General features: G+C 44.6%; 1 protein-coding gene across 3 annotated transcripts in view; it reads right to left on the bottom strand.

Annotated features, from left to right (window-relative positions):
* Positions 1 to 19,332, bottom strand: part of RFFL (ring finger and FYVE like domain containing E3 ubiquitin protein ligase) — a 29,320-nt gene that overhangs the window by 4,853 nt on the left and 5,135 nt on the right. For 2 of the 3 annotated variants that reach the window (XM_036395300.2, XM_054517005.1), the window contains 2 exons: positions 6,253 to 6,437; positions 1,432 to 1,836 (listed from right to left, as the gene is read on the bottom strand). In XM_036395300.2, the coding sequence (XP_036251193.1) occupies positions 1,432 to 1,836; positions 6,253 to 6,432 (585 nt within the window). In that variant the 5' untranslated portion in view covers positions 6,433 to 6,437. Of the gene's footprint in view, positions 1 to 1,431; positions 1,837 to 6,252; positions 6,438 to 12,082; positions 12,509 to 19,332 lie in introns of those variants that run through there. The other variant, XM_036395301.2, reaches the window with a different exon arrangement.

Below are 19,332 nucleotides of genomic sequence, written 5' to 3'. Positions count from 1 at the left end.
GACCTCTGGAAGGACACAGGCAGGACGAGGCACAAGCCAGGCACACTCACAGAGGGTTTTCCCTGGGCAGCACTCACACAAAGTAACACTTGCTGAAGCTTTAAAGCCCCAGTACAGAACTCCAGGCTGGATCGGGAGGAGACCAAATTTATACACAAATTTATAATTGTGTGTGTACAGTCCTTCCCTGAGGGTCACACTGTGCTCTGGGGGGATGTCAGAGCTCTCAGGGCAAGGCTCTGCAGAACCCTCCTCTGACAGCTCAGATCTCACAGTAACCAGGCAAACGCCTCCTCAGATGGGGTCTGGAGTGGGCAAACAGAGACACCAAGTGAAGGAGCAGCAGTGACAGGGCTGGAGGAGAGAAGCTGGGCAGTTGCTTTGAACTCTTGATCAAATGAGCAGTGTAATTTCAGCTGACTCACCCCCAGCAGCCACTGCTCCCTCTGGTTTCCTACTGACAAAGAGACTGTAATGTTACCATCCCACTTATCCAAGTGGGGACTTGTTAATATTTACAGAGCCCAAGAACAACAATCAGGATCAAAGAGCCTGAACTGCAGCACCATGTCATGCAAGTCAGGACAAGAAGCTGAAATGTATCATGGGGCAGTGAGGGAAGAGGGCAGAGCTGGTAAAAACTGGAATGGCAATATCCAGAAAAACAGGGAATGAAAGTGCCTTTTAATGATTTGTAAAAAACATTCTCCCAGGAGAACTCTTCTTTTGAACTAGATAAATCTGCTGAGGAAGCAGAAGGTACACACATTTTCACAGCTCTGGCCCACAGTGAGCTGAATACACCCATTAACTTTGTAACAGGACAAGGAGCAGATGTCAAACACTGAGTAAACTTTCCTTTAGCAGAGAGCAGAAAAACAAACAAAGCAAGGTCAATAAAAAATAATTAAACTCAAATGCCCCTGCCGAGGTTCATCAGAACTGCAGGTTCATCATAAACCAAGACTTGGCAACAGACTCAGGGTTTGTCTTCTACTGATCTGAGTGCAGGAGACACCAAAAACCTCACCCAGCCCCCATCACCTCTGATCAGCTCCTGCTTTAGGCTGTCCTTGTTATCTGGCACAGGAATTAAAGAACAGTATCAACTATTTAATTACACCTGCAAACACGTGCCAGAAGCCATGAGCAAGTACCAAAGGAAGCAGTCACAGAGCATCTTGTGGCAATGGAAATGTGGAGCAGAGCACCAGAGAAAACACATCCCAGAGCAGTGATGATGTTCTGAGAGTGAATGCTCAAGATATTCAGCACTGCCCACCAAATTCAATTCCATAATGAACAGCACATCAAAGTCAGTGACAGCAAGTCACAGCTTTACACAGCAAAACCACATGCAACATCCTAGCAGTTAATCCAAAAATGGAGATGAATGAGTTTGCAAAAGATGGTTCTGGCCAGAGATTGTACCTGTTGGTGTTCCTGAGCTTCTGAACTTGAGATGGGATCTGCAGACACTGAGGACTCATCGTGTGAGGTAGGAGAGGCCAGGTTGGCTGGGGGGTGACTCACAAAGTCTTGCTGTTCACGGGCACTGGTATTAAATGTGTTTGTTCTTATCTGATCTTCCTGGGTAATTGCAGGCTGCTGGCCAAGGATCAGGAATACCAGGTCCTCCTTTTCACGACAGAACTCTGTGGAAATCTCATGGAGGGCCAAATAATCCCGCAGATCCTTCACCTTCATCTTGATCAGCTCCTCCCGCTGAAAAGCCGTGGCTCGGAAGCGCTGGCAGAGGTGGCAGAGCAGGGGCCCACCCTCGGGCTGGTTTGAGCAGGACGTGCAAAAGTTCTTCTTACAGTCCAAGCAGATGTGCTGGGAGAGAGAGGGGAAAGAGTCAGAGCCAGCCCTGCCCTGTGCCAGCAGCACACGGTGCCACAGGCAGCAAGGAAGCAGCAGCTGCTCCTAAAGCACAATCAAAACCTCCCATCTAGGAAAAAGTGCCAAGTGGTCACCCACGTTCCTGGAGGAGAAAAAGGAATGATCCCTGAGCAATCACTGAGTCTTAGAGAAGCCCCTTTCCCACTCCATTTACCCAGAATGAAATGTGAGATCCTGACAAGATTCCCTCACATGACAGGAATTTTCTGCACCTGCTCATGCAGTTTAAGCCAGAGGAAATTGAGATTGAGGCAGCAGACTTTGAGTGAATTCCATCTAGTCTAGTTGTGCACATTGTAAATTCCAGCTAGTTGTGCACATTGCTCTGTGCATTAAGAAGCTCCAACACTGAAGGAACTACTTAAAAACATTTCTCTTTCATAAATACCTGCTATGAATGATGTTCCTCCCTAATTTTTTCCCTCCAATTTGCTGCAATCACAGAATGAATCTTGGTTTCACCATAAGAGGGACAGGGAACAGCAAGGTCTCGCAGACATCAAAGAATCTGACATTTGTTTATACAAAAATAGCTTATTTTGAAAACAATATGCACACTTTATACCAGTTACTGCTAGACAGAAAGTGTTGGAAGTTTTGGAAATGTTATGCCCCAGACAGTTAAAAACTTTACAGATTGAATTCTATTGTTAAATGCTTATATTTGATACTGGTTCTGATCTTGTCACTCAGGGCTTGATTTTCAGAAGTTCCAAGCACTCACAGTCCATGCTGACTTCTGCAGAAACTTGACTGCTCAACCCTTTGGAAAGGCAAATTCTACATTTTCCAATAGGAATAGCAGCAGAACAGCCACATTATGTGCTTGTTAGAAAGTCCTGGGGGAAGACAGAAGTGTTTTCAGTGCTGCTAAAAATGCCAGTTCACAGTCTCAGAGGAGCCAAGCACCTCTGTGGAATCCTGACATCCTGATCCTTCAGAGCTGTGCAAGGGAAAACACACAGGTGGAGCTGAAGTAATAAATACAAACTCAAAGACAAAAAACTGGGTTATGAACTGCTCTAGTGATTGAAGAACTTCTCTGACTTCCCAGCTGAAAGACAGCAGATGTTTTACAGGTGTGAATACACTACTTGCTTACAAAAGCTCTTTCTGATGCCCTTTTCAGCCTGAAACCCTCCCAGCTCCCCAGTTAACACCTCCAGGCCTCTCATTTAGAGCCTGTACTACACTCACAGTGACACTAACTGGAAAGAATCCCAATTTCCTGCTCAAGCATTTTAAGACTTTAACATTTCTACCACAGAGAGAAACTCTTGAAACCTTATCTCAAAACTGCTGTTTGGGGGCCTGCCAAGGAAAAGCAACTTGCACCAATCACAAAGCAAGGCAGGAAGTGCAATTTCCACAGAACATCCAGTTTGGAGGAGTTTTCCTTAACTTCATCACCATTAAAAAAAATTAATATGCAATTGACTTTTTGTGACCCTGTGATTGCAGGAGCAATCCTGTTCCTTGGGGAATTCTTAGGGCAGAGGCAGGAACTGATGGCTGTGTGTGCCTAGAGCAGGAGAACAAAACAAATGCACAAAGGCAGAGAAGTGGAAAATAACCCTGTTGGTAACACTGCCCTGTGAATCCCCCACCTCTGACATGGCAGCAATCAGATGAACTGAGATTTAAAAACCCCAACAACACAAAAACTACACAAAACAACCCAAAACCCCAAAGCAGCCCCACTTTTCTCTGGCAGGGGAAGCCTCCCCATGGCCTGCAGGCTGCCAAAATGCTCCAAAGGGAGCTCCTGTATTGCCAAGAACCTTCCACCAGCCAGAAAACCCCTACTTGAGCACTCCCACCTTGAGGTATCACAAAGCAAACACAGCACAAGGGCTCTTCTATCAAACATGTTCTTGCAGTTAACAGTAATCCTGCCTCAGTTATCAAAGGATACATTTGGGAAGTGAAAATAAACCCTGGCATGTCTCTGACTTAGCAGCTCAGCACTAGGATTTATCTTCAGAGAAAGGAAAAAACCTCCCCAGCCTGTATCTGAGCAGCAAGTGTTTAAACATGGATATTTTGGCTACATCTCGGCATGAAGCAGCTCTTACACTTCACTGAACTCTGACTGGAAGAGCATTAATTCAAGGCACTGTGTGCTCTTCAGAAGGATTCGTTTCAAATGTTGTTGCACATTAAAACTTTCCTAAAAGGTCAGGCCACATCTGACTGCTGCTCACTGACAGCACAGTCAGCATGGTCAGACAGCCCTGAAATGCTCTGTGTGGGGAGATTTGCTGGTTTGTTGGGTTTGGGCTTTGTTAAAGCAATCAAGGCCATCCTCACGGTCACCAGTGCAGAAGGAATTCATTTTCATCCCCTGTATTTCAGAATAAACATTAACTGGACACTGCAGTTCAAAGGTGCTGCCTCTCCCAGGAGAGAATGCAGTTTTCCATGCTGTCCTTGCAGCACTGTGAGATTTCACACACTGCTCCCTCCATAGCAACAGCACTGAGGAGTTCCCATGGCTCACAAACACACCAGGCTGTTCCAAGGGATGTTTTTATTACCCCAGAGGCCTCAGGGGTGAGCTCTGGCAGCCCCTCCTCAGCTGTTCCAGCATCCCCTCCTGCAGCACAGGGCTCCAGTCACCCCCAGAGATCCCTGCTCAGGAGCTGGGGCTGCAGGAAGGTGGGAGGAGGCCTGGGAGCTCCCTTTGGAATACAGAATATAAACCTCAATTTCCCTGACAGCCTGGAGCAGCTGGGCATGAGCACAGGTACAGAGAGCAGATCCCACAGGAAAAGGAGGAAGCTGCTGAGGGCAGGAATGTTTTCAGATCCTCTACAGTTTGTGCACCAGAGCATTCCCTCTCTGTCTGAGTCAGAGAGCTCAGCTGGAGCCACTGTACAAGACACTGCTCTAAGGGCAGCTCATACAGAACAGGTTTTTAGGAGATACTGGGGAAAACAGGGCTGTGCTTCTGCTGCTGAGCTCACAGCTGCCTGAAATGGTTTCATTTCAGAATTATCTCCAGCCACTATTTGCAACCAAGCCCAAGAGCAAGTGCTGGGTCCAGGGTAACTCTCTCCACAAGTGTTTGTGAGGACATGTGGCTGAATGAGGACAGTGTCAAAGACAAAATTACAGAGCCATGAGCAGGGAGGGCCCCACTGGAGCTGACCCAGCACCAGGAGCAGCCTCAGCACACTCACACACCCCACAGTTTGTCACCAGAGTTTGATTCCTGAAGCAACTGCACTCCTCAGTGCAAAAATGCATCTACACCCCTGCTGCCCTGGGAGCAGACAGCAGCAGCTCTGCCAAGACCCACCATTCCTCAGATGTGTGTCCTCATGCATAAATAAAAAGTGCAAGGAAAACCAATTTATGAACTTTCCCATATAATCTAAAAAGGCTGTGGCCAGAATCCACCATTATTTTTAAATTCTCATATCATTAAGTTCAGTAACCTTAGATCAGACACTTCTTAAGCCACAGAGTGTGGACACAGAACAATTTTCCTCACTGGAACATTTTCAAGCAGCATTAAAGGACCCACCATGACCAAATAATGCCCCAGGCAGGGTTTGCTGTCAAATTAAGTCTTGTAGTACCAATTATTTTGGCATTTATACACCCACAAATCAAGTTTACAGGTAAGATAAAATTGATCTGGGTTTGGTCTGGGGCGATTTCTGCTCAGCAGTTCTACACACACCCTCAAAAAACTTCACTGGCTTTTAGTTTGAGCAACAATAGTTTGGGAAACAGGCAGGAAGATCTTCCTTTACTGAAAGCACAAACATTATTAAGCTTCTTGTCACAATATTTATTTTTAAAGAAAATTAGTGCTTTTAAATAAGAAATTTAATAACTTATGCTCAAGTTAATGCTCCTTTAAGTGATTATCAGCAGTTTGGCTTTCTCATTGAGGAAATCTGCTGAAGGATTTCCAGTCACGTTTGTCACTCTAGGACATGGACACTGGACTCTCCAAGGTAAAAAAGAGGGAAAGTTTCATTCTGACTCCAACATTTATAGATTTCCAAAAGTGGCAGTGGATTGGAGGATGACAATGCCCCCTCTCCAATGACACTGGACAAACCAACAGTCCATCAAATTTCTCCTCCTCCATAAAAGAATGCAAAACAATGAGTTATTTACAGAAAGTGTGTGAGACAGTTCATTACAAGAATGTAAAAATCAGAAGGCTCAGAAAAACTTAAAAAACCAGGGTGACACCCATTAATTGTGACAGAATGGCTGAAGACCCAGCACCAAGGTGAGCTGTGTTCTCCCATATGGGATGTGCAGATCTGAGGATTTGTGTATAAAATGTGTGTCTGTGAGTGAATGAAGGCAGGGCAGGCTCAGACTCACCTTGCTGGAGGAGCTGTCAAAGTGCAGCCCACAGGCTTTGCAGCTCTGCTCAGAGGCAGTGGGAGAGGGGAAGGAGCTGTAGCCAGGGTTGGAGTAGGCCTGGGCTCGGGCTGCCGGCGGCGGCTGCATCTCCTCAGGGGAGCCATCCACACAGAACCAGTTACAGCAGCTTGCCCACATAGTACCTGCCAGGAAAACACTGTCAGAGGGCTGGGACACAGCCTGCCAGCCCAGGGCACAACAAAGCAGGAAGTGCAGGTCAGTGCCCATCCCTGGTTCATTTTTAACAGCGTGTTTGTCAGTGCTGATCCTTCCTCTGACAAGTGCACACAAAGCCCACGCGCTCAGTCCAGCATGATGCAGCTTCGGTGAAAAGGGACAAATAAAGATCAAAAGAACTTTATTACTGGAACTTCAGAGAGTTAAGAGACTACAATGAAGATAAGATAAATTTTATGTTCCACTTGGCTATATCAGATTCTGAGTTTGCTCTAACAGGCTGTTTCTATTTCACATAAGCTGCCATACTTATCAGGATGTAATAATGCATCAGGTAAAGAACACAAAAGCTCAAATTAGATGGCACAGAACAGTTAAATAAAATCAGCAGCAGGATCATAGATGGCCATTCCTCAGCTTTATCCTAAATCCCTCTACAGATTTACAGCTACAAATCCAAGAAGATGAAATAAAAGCAAGGACAAACGAGCCACTGATTTCACACACTGCAGTTCTAGGCTGAATTTACAGCATTACAAGGCTGAACCACCACTGGAACAGCAGGTCAATGTCAGTAATGTAAGAAAATCAAATACTGGCTTTGGTAACTTGCTTGGGAAAACAACTGCAGCTGAGACACAAAATCACTTGTTTATTTTTTTCAAGTCAAATTTTATATGCAAAATATACACACACACACTTACCAAAAATCCTAACACAGTCCAGTGCAAAATGCTCAGTTCCAAAGTCTTCTCAGACCACCTCTGCTGCAATATTCCAGAAATACACTGCTATAAACTTGCTTTTGGGAGTTTACAAAGAAATCTGAATTCATCTGGGCATTCAGTTTCTGGAGCACACACCATGTGTCACCACTTAGGGCTAAACTGAATACAAATTGCCTCCCCTGCATTTCTACTCTCACATGGGAGTTCCTGAACTGTTTCTTTTATGTCTTAAAAATCAGCTCCCTCACTGATAGTGTTCAGCAACTGCTTGATTTTAGAAACTTCTGGAAATAAAACATCTCTCAGCTGCACAGCCAATTCATTGCTTGTTACTCACTAAGTATTGCCACTGTGAAACTCCAGATTCCCCAGGGAACGGGGCTGGGGAGGGAATCCTAAAGGTTATTGGGTATAATAATTTTTTTTAAGCTGTGCTGAAACTTTGGGGCTGATGTACTTGAATTGGGAAGCTTTTGCACTCTGGTGCTTTAGTGGCATCTTTGATCCTTTCAGAACCTGGCTGAATTTGGCTGCTCAGAGTCCCTGCTGTCCTGCACAGATGCTTTTCAAAGCCCACAGTGTGAGCTGAGCCAGGAGCCCTCCCTGCAGGCTCAGCACATTGCAGAGTTTAAATACAAATCTACACATTCACACCATGGATTCGTGGTGGAGCTGATGTGCTCATTGCTGCACTGGAAATGACACCAGATCTCAATAAATAGAGTGGATTGCACTTAGGCTGCAAGGAGATCCCAATAAATACACAGAGGAAAGCACTGCACCAACAGAAATAATCTATCATTCATCTCTATTAGCTTTGCCCTGCAATCAAACACGCACTTCAGGCGGCACAGATAAAAGAAACAATTACCCTTTTTCTCTCTGCATGTTCATTTCCAGCTCTCTGTCCCACTCAGAAGTTAACAGAGCCTTTCTTTTGCAAAAACACAGAATTTCTACTTGAAATCACGTTCTTTGGCAGGTTTAATTTGTTCCTAGGAATCACAAATCTAAACAACATGAAAGCTGCACAGCCCAACAAGCATTCACAGCCTCCAGAGCAGTGGAAAACTGCACCCAGAGTTCAGCTCCCTTCCTGTTTCAAGGACCCCTGCAAGCTGAAGGCCACCCACGATAACAGAATACACAAATGCTACTGCCTGCCCCCAAAAACTGTTTTCCTAGAAAAAGACAGCCCACTAATTCACTCTGGAACATTGCAACATGTCAAACATTGGGAAGAAAAACACAAGGCAGTGCACAAACTGGGATAAAATAAGACAGAGCTCAGCATTCAGCTGGGGTTGTAGCTCTGTGATTGCCAGGAATTAAAAGGCCAACAAAAAGCTCAGATGTTGCTTTAGAAGAACCTTAATCCTGCTCAACTGCAAAAGCACAGAAGGGAAATGCCCATAAACAAACAACAACCAGGACTGTCCTCTGATCCATAACATTTTTCCTTAAAAAGGAGCACACATGCAAAACACCTCTGTAGCTGCCTACAGCTGCACTAAGGCAGCAGCAAGAAGCACAGGTAAGATTCAGCAGCTGCTTCAAGAGGGAATTTCCACTGTTCTGGACAGGATCAGCTTTAGAGCCAAGGAAATGAGCACTGCCACTGATAGAGGACTCCAAGTTACAAGCAGAATGCCTCACTGGAATTTCAGGATGATCATTTCCTTAATAACTCTTACAATGTTTGCTACAGAAAAATTATTCCCTTATTTATTCTCTTACCCATCTGGAGGTACGTGGTCAGCACAGCCCAGGAACTGCTCATTTCCTGCCTGGATGGATGGATGGATGGATGGATGGATGGATGGATGGATGGATGGATGGATGGATGGATGGATGGATGGATGGATGTTACAGATGTGGCAGTCTGAGGGTCAGAACCAGAGAGTCCTGCCCTGTCTAAATCCTGTCAATTCCCTGCAAAGGAGCTGCTGTTCTGCACCCAAGGAGCTCCACAGCTCCACCAAAGTGACAAATTAATGCCCAGATAAAAGAACACCCAGTGGAAAAAGCTACTTGTGTGTTGTGCTCCAGGGTTGGGAAAATACTTACAGCAACTTGGCTAATAACAGTGTGACAGCTTGGAAAACTTAATGACAGCATGGATTTCAGGAACATCTTGAATAAAAGATGTGGACTTACTGGCATAGCTGACATTACAGGCACTACTGACAGCAGCATTATCCTTGGACAAGGTGCCTCTACTGCCTCATGCAGCCACAGAAACAACTGCTCGAGCCACACAGCTGAGCTGGGTTTGGCAAACTGGAAGCTCCGTGGCAGGCACCCAGCAGTGACTGCTGGCAGCCAAAAACCACCTGCCCTAAATGCTAAGTGCACGTTGTGCTTGGAGCATCTGCCAGGGCAAAGGGAGAGGGAGTTTCATCAAGGGTGGAGACACAAGATCAAACAGTCCATGCTGGACCTGCAAACACATCCACCCACGTGGCAATCAGCACCCTGGGAAGGGGCTGTTTCATCTTCTTTCTGCAGTTGCTTTAAGGAAAGCCAGAAGAAATCCAATAAATGGCAGGGAGGTGCTTCCCATGGACAAAGTGGTGCCAGCACTCCACCATGCTCTGCTGGACTGCTTTTATTGATTTGATTATTTATTTTTCCAGCATGAAGCTGTGCATGCCACAACTCTCTTGACTGGATTTAAACAGGGGAGTGAAATTCATTTCATCACCAGTTCATTAACACGTTCTACACAACGCCAAGAGTTCTGCATTAATTTAATTCTGAAGGAAATACCAGTGATGTCAAAGTTTTCCTCCCATATATAGTTGAAGATAGAATTCATAATGCAGGCCTGGATTCTTCTACTTCCCATCTTCATTTACAAAAGTGTTTGAACTCAGGTTCTCACTCCATATGCAATATCACTGCCATAACCTTGCTAGCTGGAGCATCAGGGCTCACAGCCTCCACACAGGATTTATTACACAATTATTACACATGCATGTGTAATAAATGGATTTCATCAAAGGCTAGGCTGTGGCTGCAGAGGGAAACTGTGGTTTATGTTTGAATATAAAATTTGCCTTTATTTTCCTAAGGGTACAAACAACAAGGGACTAGAGCAAGCCAAGGCACATCTCTGAATCAATGAGCTTCCAGCTCTGTATAATAAAGCTCTCAAGGACTGGGCCTGGCTCCTTTTCCTGACTGCTCAGGAATTCAGCAGCTGGAATGCAGCAGCACCAAGGAGACACTTGAATCAAGGGATCAAAAGGAGCTGAGCTCCCAGGAGCAGCTGATTCCACTCCCACACAAGAAGAAACCATAGCAGCAAGTAGTTCTGCTCCTGAGAGGCCTTTAACCACTGGAACAGCAGGGCTGGTGACCCTCGAGGCTACTGCAGATGGAGCTGGGTGCCAGGCAGGGAGGGAGGTGCAAGAGGGCAGCTCTGGCAGGGCCAGCTTCCCTGCAGTGCTGTTTGCTCAGCCTGCCCTGCTCACCACAATGAGCTGCTGCTCCATCAGCTCCCCGAAACACCCAGCTCCTCTCTGCCCCTCACCCGTGGAGAGACTCCCCCCTTCCCTTCCCCTCCAGAACCTTCCACAGCCTTCAGGACCTGCAGAGAGCAGCTGCTCCACACCAACACAGGCTCTGTGTCCTTGTCATGCCAGCAGCCCCGTGAAAATATATTCTCCCTGATGTCTGCTGTGAGATGTGACCAGGAATAGAGCAAAGTAGGCTCCAACTTAGGAATAAAGGCAGAAAAAAACCTTTATTAACCTACAACTATATAAAAGAAACACACAGAACTCAGAATGAAAACCTCCCAAAAAAGTCACTTCCTTTTCAAACCAGAACACTCCTCCACAACAGCAGTGAGACAACTTTCAACACCACACACCAACCCTGGGATAATGCTGAGCACAAAATCATTTGTTCCTGCCACTTCCAGTAGTTTGAAGATCAAGGAAATTGTTCAAGAGGCCAGAAAGAGACAGTGTGGCTTTAAAATACTCATGTATTGATAGGTCTCTTTTAAAATTACTATTTTTGTTATTAATCCCTGCAAAATGGATCAGATCTCACTTTGATGAATGCTATTTGAAATGGTTGAAGTATTTAATGAGTTAACCACCTTGGTGCTCCATTAATAGTGTTGCACAATTGCTCATTGTTACAATTTACTACTTTTTTTTTTATTTCAACAAACCTGCACTGATAAGAAATGCCTTGCTAAAATTAGTTTCACTAATGACCTACCACTTCCAAACTGAATTCATAGTAAGGTCAAAAAAACAGTATTTGCTTGGTAACAGAGCTATAGAATAATCTGCTCAAATGCCACTTATGCACAAAGCATTATTTTTATCAGCCTTTTTTCCAGGCACAGACCTGAATTATGATAAATGGGAGCAGCCATATGTTGGGACAGCTGGAAAAGTCAGCAAATGAGCCACTTGCAGAAGGGACAAGGGAAGGAAGCAGGTTGCCAGTCTGAGCATGACATTTGCAGACGTGATGTCTCAACCAGTACAGAGCAGGAGAAAAGAAGAGATGGGACACAAATCTGTCACCAGGAATGTACATCTGATTTACTGTATAAAATAACTGGACTGAAACTGTCAGGTTTTTATGTAGGGATAGGAAAAAATATGTTTATGAGTAAAGGTACTACTTCACCTGCCCAAGGTGACAGCATGCACACCTTGAAAAAATGAGTAAATAAATACCAGCACTGGATCACAGCTAGAAACAGGAGCATTCAGGTGGGGGAGACACAAGAAATTGTGTTATGGAAGAAGGAAACACTTTTCCATTTTGTGCTGTGCCTTCCAAAAGCCTGGAGACATCTCCCATCATCTCTAATCATCTAAATATGCAACAAAGACAAACATTTAATTGCTCACCAGTCTGATCAGCAACTCTGATGTCAGTTTAAAACTCGTCAGGTGAGACCTTGGTCAGCTACAAAGGCAGAGAGCTCAGGTCAGTCCGCACAGAACAGGGCGTCCAGGGCTTCTGTGTCCCTTTGGTTGTGATCCTGTGCACCCAGGAGTGCCTGCAGTGCCAGGCACATCAGGGGCTGCCCTTGAACAGCACCCACATCCTCATGTCCAGAGGCTGCCCAGAGCAGGCTGGCACTGGCACCCCATTCCAGACGCTGCCTACACCTTCCTCACGGGACGGCCCTGGCTGGCACTGGAAGCGCAGCCTGTGCCCAGCAGCAATGATCCATCTTCAGCCCCTCCTCAACACAGCTGCACCTGTGCTTCTGCACCCTGGAGATGCCTCCAAAAGCCTCCTGGGTGTGTGGGCTCAGCAGATCCCAAGCATGCAGGCAGGAGCAGATCCCGAGCGTGGCGCACAGCTGGATTGCTGGGAGCCCAAAGGAAGGGACCTGGCCACGCACCAGCATTTTAATGAAGGAAGTGACATCCATTGAGCAGAGAGTAAACAGGGCAGCCCGCTGGGGCAGGGTGCAAGGCAGAGCAGGAAAAAGCTGGAACGGGGCCACAGGCGTTCAGCACAGCCACACACAGCTCTGCTGGAACGCCTTCAGCTGCTGCTGAGCCCAGAGAAGCACCAAAAATCACCTCCCACTGGCGTGGCACAGAGGAAACCATGGTGCACACAAAGCCCCTTTTATGCTGCTCTAACCTGGCTTACATTGAGCAGACCCTTTGCCAGGTAAGCCCTTGGAAAACTGGCTTAGCTGAGAGGAAAATTACGAGTTCTTATATACATGACAAAAATCCAGCAGGTATTCCAAGAGCATTTTGCAGCTGTAGAGTGCTTATCAGTACTGCCAGCAACAGCTGATGATGTTCAGGAGGTTTACAGACACATCTCCACCTGAAATCCCAGCAGCACTGTTACAAGCACAAAGGATCCCAGCTTCAAGCACCTCTTTGAAACTAGAGAGCTGCAATTCCCATTTGAAATTGAGAAATTGGTTTTAGAAAGCTGTGGGATTTATAGAGCATTGCTCAGAAAGTTAATTCCAAAACAGACACCTTCTCACTTGACTCCCAGCTTTGCACCTGGAATTGCAAACTCAATTCTTGCCCACTTTCCCTCTCCTCTGTAGCACAACACCAAATTTCCTCCATTTCAACATGAGAAGCTTGGAAATCCTGTTTTGTAAGGAACTGGATACCTGGGGTGAGTATTATTTTAATGTAAACTGTTTATTTTAACCCAAAGTTGCATTTTATGTATTGAAAAAGATTTAGATAAAAAGTTCTTTTTGCTATTAAGTGTAATTAGGTTTCAAGACATCTGCCAAGATGGAAAGCCAACTGCCTTTTTCTTTTGCAAGTCAGTGACATTCTCCCAGCAAGTTAACAGAAACCAAAACAAAGTCATTCATGAAATCTTGTGATTTTAGAAAATTATTTTTCTTACCCAGTCTATCTCAACTCCTTAGTCCCATACCTGTTCCCAAGGGACATACCATGACCTTGGGCTTATCTCCCTTCCACTCTCCTCTTATGCTGGACAACAATTCCAAAAGCTGCTGTGCTCTTCACACCGGTTTGATATTCATCAGCAAGGCTGAGTTAAGTCAGTTGTAATTATAGCATGAACCAAGTCAGGAGGAGAAGAAAGGACACTCTGGAGAAGCAAGATTCCAGAGTGCTGTTTTGTTACCATTCCCAGCATCCTGCATGGCTGGCTGTGTCTCTATCCTTAGTCTCACACCCAAAAGTGCCACTGAAAGTGGAAGCTCTCCACCAAAATGTCAGCAAGGAGCAGTCCAGGAATCCTGGACTATCCCCTCCTAACTCAACCAGTCCTTTTCAAATGGAGAAAAAACTCCATGCTGGATTTTTCTCTTCATTTATTCCTTTCCTCACAGGTTTTCCTGGATTCAGCTGCATGGGTCACAGCTAAAACTGTAATTCCAATAGACAGCAATAAATTCTCAATGAGAACCTGAACATTTAAGTAACTGTGCAGCTTCCCTGACCAGCCCTTCTCCAGGAAGGGTCCATCCCATCCAGATCTCATCTCAAAACCCACCTCAGCCACTCTTCCTTGACAGCTGGGGAGGTTTCCTGGATCTGTGCCCACCTGGAAGTCAGAAAGAGGCTCCAAAGGCACAGCAGGAGCTTTTCAGGGAGTCTTCCTCCTCCTCCTCCTCCTCTCCACACTACAAATACCTCCCTCTCTCAGCACATTTTACAATGCCCAGAATAGAACCTTGCTGAAAATAAGTTTCTGCTGTGCTGCAAAACACTGCTGTGGACCCAGTGACTTCAGTGTTTGGGTATTGCAAACAAACAGGAGCAGATCCACAGTTTAACCAGGGAACAGCCTGGAATCCCCTCTGCTGGAAGGTGATTGCACCAGGGGAGAAGGTAACCACTGGTAGATGGTTTCATGATACCCTTCTCCTAAATGGGGGAATTCAGGGAGCTGGAGAAAAAAGGGGAGGAGAAAGGATATGAATTTGTATTTTTATCACATCTCAAGTTCCCTACTTCAGGTAAAAAGAGATCAAGCTATTCCCATTGGAATCCCTGGCACAATTACACATCCTGTTTCATTATGACAACTGCATAAATTACATATTCACCAACAGTTCAGCTTTGGAATAAAGCACAAGGATATGGGGGCATTTGAAAGGAGAGAGGTGCATTAGCCCAGATACAGCTCCTCAAATTTGGGGATGGAAAAGACTAGCCAGAATTACATTAAATTACATTTCCCTGAAACTGGGATTACAATTGGCCCTAAAGCTCCACAGACTCTGGGCTATCACAGTGTCTCAGGCACCCAAAATTCAGAGTGTTTGCTGATAAATTACAACACCAGTTGGAAATCCTGGAAATTACTTATCACACCAAGCTATGGGTTTATTTTTAACCAGTAAACTTCTAAATTTCACCCCTCCAAAATCAAAATACAGTCTCAAAATTCCTCACATGCCAAACCTACTCTTCTCCCCACCTTATTCCAGGAGCTGCTGGTAGAAAATGAAGCTAAAGCCCATGGAATTTATACAAGTGGAAAAGTGTACGTGCAGCAGGACTGGATGCACCACAGCTCTGTGCAGACTGGCAGGCAACCTCTAACCTATTTAACTGGAGCCTGAAAAAAGATAATTTTTATTTGGCTGGACTGAAACAGATCTGGATGTATATAACTGAGGCACATCATAACAAGTACAAACACTGCAGACTCATTTCATAGCTATGCCTATTCCAAATTAATCTGAATTCAAATCCAAACTAGGTGCTGAAATAGAATAAAATGCAGCTGCAGATCTTCTCCTTCAGCACACACGTCACATCTGACACAGTGTGGGAAGTTCTGCCCTCCCAGGCTGCAGAAATACTTAGAAATTAGTCAGCAGTTAAAAAAAGGTCCAGGATGTTGAGTACAAACCTGAGGACTGGTTTTGTTCCTGAGATAACAAAAGACAGCGCCATAAAAAAGTGAGTTTGTTTATGGTTTAGCCACCTTATCTGTGGACAAGGGAAAATACCCCACTCTCATCTGAAGGAAGTTAATACAGGTGGAACTTTGAGAGGTACTTTGAAGTTGTACTCTTAAAGCATTTCCATAAATATCATTCCTGTGCCAATCTCCATTTAGCACGGAAGCATTTGATATTCAGAATTGCCTGCATGCAGCCCAGGAGAAGAGCTTGAAAACAGGAAAAGTTCAAGCCTCAGCAGCCAGTGTGTGGCAGCAGGACAAGCATGAACTCCCTACAGCATTCATGGGGCAGATGTTGTGGAAAAGTCCATTTCCAACTATCTGCAGTGTTTGTTTCCAGGGCTGGAAGGTTCTCCATGGGTTCCTTCACCACCATCGATGTTTGGCTGCTGTGCCTCTCTCCCTCCAGCCTCAATCTCTGCAGAACATTAAGGTCTGAGGAATCCAAAACAAAGCAGCCTGAAATCTGGCCCTTATTCAAACAGAAACATGAACAAACCCAACAGCCATCTGGTCCCATGGTTTTGGTTGCTGAGTTGAGGGGGCACATCCTGAGGAGATTCTTCAAGAGCTCACAAACCATTCAAGTAAACATTTGTCTCTATGAACTAAAGCCATGATCCAAAAAAAGGCAATTCTCCTTTATTGCCAGAGCTCTATGCATCAGTTATGGCAGAACATTTCAGTTCTTTGTCAAGCCTTTTAATCACCTGTGTGCAGCACCAAGAAGGGCAGGAGGGGCATCCTTGGATGGCAGAGCTCACCTAAACCCACCCAACTCACGGGATCCAACAGAAAGTGCTGAACGTGGCACCCAGTGGGATCCAACCCAGAGGATGTCATTGATTTCACAGCAGACTGAGAGCACAGCAGGTAAGGAAAGCTTCAGCCAGGGACCTGCAGCTCCTGGAGTCCCCGCCTTTGTCACAAGGGGACATTTCCCATATATGGCCCAAGCCAGCAGGGTCACATTTCAGTGCAGGCTTTGGCAAGCCCAGGCATTCAGACATCGTGAGTCAGTGCTCCAGAAACCACTGGAGTTTAGAAACCAATAAATCTACTTCGTTTGGGTTGAGTTTTTAAATTCACCTTCTATTGGGGTTTTTTCTTCAACCTCTGCAGTACACAGGCACCATCACATTTTCATTTTGCTTCTCTGTAACTGGCAGGAGCATTTCTTTCCATTCTGGGGTTTTTTTTGCTTTGTGAAATGACAGACAAGATTTCCATATTAGACTAAATCCTGGTGTTGGGGCATGAAGAATAAAACCAGACCAACTATCGTGGAGGCTGGGAACACCATAAGCTGTCTTGTACCTTCACACAGCCCTCTAACAACAAAAAATAAGTATTTTTAAATAAAACCTCAAAACATCTTCACTTCTGTCCTCAGATCCCAAACAAACAACAATTTATCTGACATTCCAGCCCAACCAGGCAGGATTGCTGCCAGTAAGAAGTTCCCTGTGACACAATCTTTTCCACCACTGACCTGATAACATCAGCATGACCTTTCTTCTCTTTTAAACTCTACTTTCCACAGTTCAATAGAGTTCAGCAGAAACTGACCCATTTTTGATTACACAAAAAAAAAAAAATCAGATACCACACAATCCTATTAAGAAAAATTAAACTCCAAATTTCAAAAAATATCATTAGGAAGTTATTTTCAGAATAGTAATGAAATAAATAATGTGGGACAATTCAGGGTGAGGATTTTTAGTTGCAGTTTCCAGCTCTGTGAGTCTGGGCCACTTCAGTTCTCTGTGCTTGAGTCTTCCATAAACAAAATACAGATAATGCCCCATCAGGGAATGGAATCAATAATTCATTTCTTTAAAGCAGTACTGTATTCATAATGGAATTAAATACTTTCAGAGAACTGCAGAGCTCATAGAAGTGAGGCACTTAAGGGAAGAAAGGTGAGTGAACAACCCCCTTGCAATTCTGCAGAGCATCCTAACAATTTTACAACACAGAATATTAAAAAAAAAAGGATAAAGCAAGATGATTTTGAGGCCAAATTCATGTTTGACATAAGTGCAAAAGACAATGCAAGTCCTGTTCATTTCTTGTGGCTTTTTTTGTTTGTTTGTTTGAACTCTTTCCCGGTTCACAAGGAAAATTATGGCCAACATGCAGAAAAAGAAGCTTGTTTTTAATTAAAGGGGCATTTCAACTTAAAAAAAAGCTTTACTGACAAATGTGGCATTTTAAAAAAACACTACAAAACAACAAAGACAAACATTCTTGGGACTTAAGGTGTGAAGGAGGCAGCATGCTGTCAAACTGCAGGCCAGGAAAACATCAAGGCTTTTAGATCTCAAATCTTTTGTACATGTTGTATAAAAACCCTTTCCCTTAGAAGTTTAGAAGGTTTTGTCAATACATTTAGATTATTTTGTCAAATATCAAGGATTAAGGCTGATTAAGTGGACAGTACATATTTTCTTTCATTAAGGGAATTTTTAGGAAATACCACCATGTATTGGATTTAATGTCAAGCCTGCATCTCTTATTCCTGCCAGAACAGTGAAAGCTTTAGCTGATGTTATTAAGAGCCACATCTAGAAGTAAAAAAGCAAGCTCAGGCCTCCAGAACAACATCTTACCAAGGGAGTTTGGCTTTGGGCAGAGCAGCACTGAGGGAGACAGGACTCATTCCAAGAATGATCATCTTACTTCCCTCAGACAAAGTAAAGCCTTTCATGACCCAGCCTGGGCTCTGGCCTACATTCTGCTGGATGAAAAGGCTTCATTATATGCAGTTGAACACATTGTTTGAAAACCTGATAGAAATGGCCTTTACCACAGCAAGAGCTGAACAAACTGAAATCATGCAATGCTAAGGGTTCCAAGGGACCAAAATGGCAAAACTGCATTAAATGTGTTGTGTGTTCTCTCTGAAACACACACAGCTGAAACCCTGACATAGGTTTTCAGCCATGGCAGAGTCCAGAGATGGTATCAGGGTGATCAGATAAGGTTATTTGCAGATTTAAGGTGCCTCTGAAGTCAGATAGAAACAAAACACTTGCAGCATTTCTTTTTAAGTGTGTTATTTTGCCATACACAAGCAGTCATTTATAGGTGCTTTGAATTCCAGCTGCACTCTCCCTGCACACCCTGTAGGCATTCCAGGTTACTCCTGAAGCCTGGCAGGGAGCTGAACAACTATTTCAGTCCTTTCCAGGAATTCCTTCACTCAGAATGAATTCCTCAGGTATTTCCATTGCAAAAATCCATCTGTGATGCGTATTCAGGTCAAAGGAGCAAGTAACAAATAGTATAAATAACAGCAGGAATAGAAAAGTAGTTTCCCAAAAAGGACACTGATGGTTTGGGCTTTATTTTTATTAAATTCATGTTTCAACTCCCTCTTGTTTCTCTTCTGCATTAGAGACAAAATCTTGCTCCTCCTACCCCAGAGCCCTGTGCACAAGAAGATGCAGAGTGACAGATGAGGTGTGACTGAGCTGACACGGAATTCCAGGATCCCCTGCAACAATTGATCAACAATTGATCAGCTTTTCCATCTCAGAGACACCAGGATTGCATGGATTATGCAATCTCAGCCTCTGTCTGACTGGCAGGAACCTGGGCCTGAGCTCCAAGAGCTGAAACAGCCCCTACATAAAAACCAGCTGAGATTTCTACTCTTTGGATTATACAGTCAAAGGGGACTTGGAAATCTACATTTCACTTGGAATCT

This window comes from Molothrus ater, chromosome 21 (assembly GCF_012460135.2).
Source record: "Molothrus ater isolate BHLD 08-10-18 breed brown headed cowbird chromosome 21, BPBGC_Mater_1.1, whole genome shotgun sequence".
NCBI classification, from domain to species: Eukaryota; Metazoa; Chordata; class Aves; order Passeriformes; family Icteridae; genus Molothrus; species Molothrus ater.
Note: the sequence above shows the minus strand (reverse complement) of the source record. Positions and strands in the feature narration are given on the sequence as shown.